The following is a 5513-nucleotide window of genomic DNA, read 5'->3' as shown; positions in this document are numbered from 1 at the left end:
ACACGCAGGCCATACTGCTAACCCATACTGCATTCAATCAAAATGTTGCAGAAACGTTACCGGTGCCAGCATAAGACGCGGCACGTGACATTTAAAAACACCGGCTGCCAAGCTACCATGGAAGTTAAAATGAAAAATAGAAGAAGCCTGTGAGTTTGAACTATACAATACTTATAATTCAATTATTTTTATGGACATAACAGTTGGGGCCTAGTTTTAAATTGTTAAGTTGATTTTGTTTCACAGGAGCAAAGACCCACATATCGCTCATTTCCCATTGGAAGTTCGCATTGTGAATAGGCACAATCACAATCTCCATGTCTCAGATGCCATGCGCTATAGAGATGTTGGACAAAAGGCCATAGACGTGTTGACCGGGTTATTAGAGTTAGGCCACACGCCTCCTTCTGCTTTGTTTGTGCTAAAGCAGAATCTGGCAATTGAACACGGAGACGACTACGTCTATGCTGCAGCCAACAGAGAGATCTGCCCAGACCTGGCCTATGTGCAAAGGTAGACGTTCAGTTATACAGTACTGCCAAAATATTCATAACCGCGTAGATGTTCATTTAATTGGAATTGTATGCAGTTACTAAATTAGTGTTCTTTGCCAGATTGTCCGGAGCGTTGACCAAGGACAAATATGGCACCCAGCGTGGTGCAAGTATGTTGGAAGCCCTCGGGAATCAGGTGGACGCGTACAACGCCGCGTGCCAGGACAGCTGTGCTGTAATGGGAACCTCTTCTCGCGGGGGCCCATTAGTCGCAGTGGCCTCTCCCCTCATGAAGCGAGTGCACCACCAGGTATTTTGGCTATTTGTATCTGTATACTGTGATTTTGTCATGGTGTTCCATTCAGTGGTGCTGAGGTGGCAACTAACTAAATCGCCTACCAGTTCGCCTACAGAGCCAACAGGTCCACGGAGGACGCCATCGCCACGACTCTCCACTCTACCCTGTCCCATCTGGAGAGAGCGGGGGGGGCTACGCACGGCTGCTCTTGCCCCCCCACGCACACGCACACACAACATTAACATTAACAATTATCTTTTACACCCCCCTGTTTATATTAATGTTATTTATGCCCCACCCCTGTTTTTATATTTAATACTGTGTTTAGGACTGTTTTTATTTTTTTACTAGCACCTAGGGCACCTAGGGTTGCATTTTAAATTTCGTTGTAACAACTGTAACAATGACAATAAAGATCTATTCTATTCTATTCTATTCTATTCTATTCTATTCTATTCTATTCTATTCTATTCTATTCTGCTCTATTCTATTCTAAACAACACACTAACTAACACTAACTATGCCTGCCTCTGTGTCCGTCTGTCTGTCCGTCTGTCCATCTGTGTTTGTCGGTCTGTCAGCTGAAGCACAGTGGCGAACTCTGCTTCATAGATTCCTCCGGCAACATGGACAGGGAGAACATCAGAGTTTTTTTGTTGCTGACCCACAGCCCTGCCGGAGCTCTACCATTGGGGATCCTTTTCTGCCAGTCTGAGGATGAGGAGACTATTTTTGAAGGGCTACAGCTGCTGAAGAATTTGATTGGAGAGAGGGCCTTTGCTGGCAGGGGAGAAGCTGGGCCACAGATCTTCATGACGGACGACTGCGCGGCAGAGAGGGGAGCTTTAGGGAGGGCATTCCCACAAGCCACTTGCCTCCTGTGCATTTTCCATGTGCTACAAGCAGTATGGCGATGGCTGTGGAGCAAGGCGAGTCTGGTGGAGTGCAGAGACAGGCCAACTCTGTTCACTCTGGTTAAAGGGATGCTCTACTCAAAGGAGACAGCAGAGGTGGACAGGCTGTACTCTGCAGCGAGAGAGCACCCTGTTGCTGTCAGGTTAGTGCTTAGACATTCCCACAATCACATCCCACAATCACACAGCAGTCTTGCAAATTCGGTGCAAGAAAGTCAGGAGGCTTGCATTTGCATACTTCATGTGTCTACCTCTTCATGAGCCTGCTGTCATTACATCGATGTATGTGCATTTTCTGTGTTTGTTTCCTTATTTGATCAATTGCAGGTATGAAAAGTACCTGCAGTACATTGAGCGCCTGTACAGTCGCAGGGAGTGTTGGGCACTAAGCTACAGGGGCAGCCGCGGTCTCCTCACCCGGGGAAATAACACCAATAATTACGCTGAAGCAGCGATGCGCGTCCTCAAAGACGGGATCCTCCAGAGGACAAAAACCTTCAATCCAGGCCAACTGTTTGACATCCTGACCAAACAGCTGGAGGTCTACTATGAGGCCCGCATTGTGGATGTTGCCCTCGGACGCTTGCGGACATATCAGAGGAGGAGATTCCTTCCGCAGGTTACCAACATCACTGAATCTCAGATCCAGCAGGTACTATATCAAATGCATACTTTTAGAGATGACTACAGTAACCAGTGCAGATTTAGCGTGCAGATTTAGCCATTGTGTAATGTCCCTTGTATGACGCATGATTTGTATAGCTTGAGGGCAACAGGTACGAGGTGAAGGGCTCGGTGACGGGGGCGTACATCGTGGACGCGGAGATGGAGCTGTGCTCATGCCCGGCAGGACAAACTGGGGCCCCCTGTAAACATCTGGCAGCAGTGGCCAAGTTTTACCCTGTGGATATGTCCAACACTTTTCTCCCGACAACTCCGGAGATGAAGGTCGTACTGCTCAAATTAACATCAGCAGGAGGTAAAGCTAATACCTTTCTTTTCACAATAAACTAGGGATGCTCGATATTGGCTTTTTTACCGATACCGATATACCGATATTGTCAAACTCTTAATTTCCGATACCGATATCAACCGATATCAACCGATACCGATATATGCAGGGTCCCCCCCCCCCCCCCCAAAAATGGAATAATTTCAGGTAATTAACATTACATATCTCTTGTTGTGGAATTAATGCATACTTTTGACAATAAATAAAATCAGAAATTGTTCTTACGCGCTTGCCTGGGTAAATAAAGGTTATAGAAATGTAAAAAAAAACGATACCGATATTTTCCGATATCACATTTTAATGCCGATATCGGCCGATAATATCGGTAGGCCGATAATATCGCACATCCCTACAATAAACCATAATAGACCTTTCCTACACTGAACGCAATGCCGCTTATTCTTATATTCTGTATACTATAGCAACCGTCCCCTTGGGCTTCCTTCAACCCCTGAGACTTGCTCAGCCCCTGAGACTTGCTCAGCCCCTGAGACTTGCTCAGCCCCTGAGACTTGCTCAGCCAGCATGCCAGTCATTCCAGGGTAAGTAATACCACCCTTGCAGCATGCATGCACGCACGCGCACACACACACACACACACACACACACACACACACACACACACACACACACACACACACACACACACACACACACACACACACACACCATAAGATGTGACATACTGTAGTTGTTGATATGCGCGTGTCTTTGTGTCAACAGACGCCACCCCTGGGCCAAGCGGTACGGCGACAGATCAAACAGACGCCACCCCTGGGCCAAGCGGTACGGCGACAGATCAAACAGACGCCACCCCTGGGCCAAGCGGTACGGCGACAGATCAAACAGACGCCACCCCTGGGCCAAGCGGTACGGCGACAGATCAAACAGACGCCACCCCTGGGCCAAGCGGTACGGCGACAGATGAGCTGCAAGAAACCGGTCAGTTATGAACGCGTCTGTTTGTGTCACTTTCTCTCACACACGCCTACACACACACACACACACACACACACACACACACACACACACACACACACCATAAGATGTGAGATACTGTAGTTGTTGATATGCGCGTGTATTCCCTACTCCAGCCACAAGTGTTAAATAGGATATAATAATATGAAGGATGTACATCTTGAAGTTGTTCAAACCCTGTGACATTCAAAATAAACCTATTCCCTTCTTATTGTCACACATTCAGATGATGACGACTGTGATTTCGAGGAGTCGTTGTCAGATATGCGGCGACGCAGTCAGGACCCCCTCTTCACTGCTGACTGCAAGGCCTGGTCAAAACAGTATCAGCTGCTGAAGAGGAACCCTTCCGCAATGTCGTCAGCCTTACGCACATTCGGCAAGTCCGGGAGCCTGTCAACGAGGGCTTTCACATTACGCCGGGCTGCGCGGCGGCAAGGCCCGATCATTGGCTGTCAGCCAACTGCAGTGGCGCGCAGGAAGTTGCCAGCTGGCTCAAGGAGACGCGTTCAAGCTGGGCGACCTGCAAAGCAACACAGCCTGAGCGCGTCGGTGGCTTTGAACACTAGTGGGGCAAAAAAACATTGAAGCTAATAGTGTAACGGTCAAAGTTTTTTTTTTTTTTATCTTACCCTGAGAGTCCACATTACAGTTCTACGTTTGTTTTGATGTGAAAATGATGCTGCACTTAGCACTGACTGCACTTAGCACTGACTGCACTTAGCACTGTCTGAGAAAGTACACATTACAGTTCTACATTTGTTTTGATGTGAAAATGATGCTGCACTTAGCACTGACTGCACTTAGCACTGACTGCACTTAGCACTGTCTGAGAAAGTACACATTACAGTTCTACTTTATAAAATGCTAATTGTAAATATGTTTGTCAATGTTAATAATATGAGAAAGTACATAATAGTTCTACTTTGACGTTTTAATGTTGGACCAAAGCAGCGCATGTAATTAGAATACAGGCAAATAAAAGTAATTTAGTTTAAAGTACAATCTTGGCTGTCTTTTTCTCTCAGCGCTTCAATGCGTAGATCTTGCCTTCAACAATGTATGCCTTTCAAATGTTAAATGATAAATGATTGCATGACTGCCGACTGCGGCGCGATTATTATGACTGATGACTGCGATCGCAACGCTGTACATATGTCTCTATACTATTTTATTTCATACAACAATGTATGCCTTTCAAATGTTATTATGACTGATGACTGATGATCGCGACGCTGTATTGATTGATTGATTGACAACTTTATTAACAGATTGCAGAATGGGTACAATACAGTACGGCTCAATACACACAATTGTTAAGGGGATGCAGACCAGAGAAAGACTTTCGTCTTGTTTACATCAGGGTCCCCCATTTTCAATTCATCATAACATATATGATATACACGACATACAGATACAGTACTGCTACATCTATACATTTATGACATATCAGATTTGCAAATACTGTTTGTGATACAAAAAGAGTCCAGAAAAGAGTATATACATTTGACGTAGAAACTGTACATTGGAGGAGGTTGGGTAATTGGGTGGGGTGGGGACTGTACATTGGAGGTGGTTAGGGTGGGTGGGGGACACTGTACAACTGTACAAGCAAAACTACATTGGAATATTGACAACCATACTTGGTAATTTACTGTACATTGGAGGGGGTTGGGTTAGGACATTTACAGGGGCCAGTTTCGAATTGCAGTCTCCCGTAGGTGCTCTTTGAGAGCGACAACACACATAAGGTTTTTGATTGATTGATTGATTGAAAAGTTTATTAACAGATTGCAGAATGGGTACAGTACAGTACA

The 5513-nt window shown here is 45.8% G+C and overlaps 1 protein-coding gene across 1 annotated transcript; it reads left to right on the top strand.

Moving 5' to 3' along the window:
• Positions 1–2143: 2143 nt before the first annotated feature.
• Positions 2144–4300, top strand: LOC311242277 (uncharacterized protein). The gene is made up of 5 exons (XM_084331215.1): positions 2144–2358; positions 2469–2685; positions 3141–3260; positions 3568–3660; positions 3923–4300. Exons 1-5 carry the CDS (start codon positions 2161–2163, stop codon positions 4282–4284), a joined length of 990 nt encoding a protein of 329 aa, XP_084187341.1. The 5' UTR covers positions 2144–2160; the 3' UTR covers positions 4285–4300.
• The last annotated feature ends 1213 nt before the right edge of the window (positions 4301–5513 follow it).

Source organism: Notolepis coatsorum (assembly GCF_963971535.1).
Source record: "Notolepis coatsorum genome assembly, chromosome: 16".
NCBI lineage: Eukaryota > Metazoa > Chordata > Actinopteri > Aulopiformes > Paralepididae > Notolepis > Notolepis coatsorum.
This window is presented reverse-complemented; position numbering and strand designations above follow the sequence as displayed.

Bases quoted from the DNA above. Each gene is read 5' to 3' on its own strand.
- LOC311242277 (XM_084331215.1), top strand. From the start codon at position 2,161: ATGCGCGTCCTCAAAGACGGGATCCTCCAGAGGACAAAAACCTTCAAT. The intron at 2,686-3,140 runs GTAAAGCTAATA...TGTATACTATAG, and splicing joins CAAATTAACATCAGCAGGAG to CAACCGTCCCCTTGGGCTTC. The intron at 3,661-3,922 runs GTCAGTTATGAA...TCACACATTCAG, and splicing joins AGATGAGCTGCAAGAAACCG to ATGATGACGACTGTGATTTC.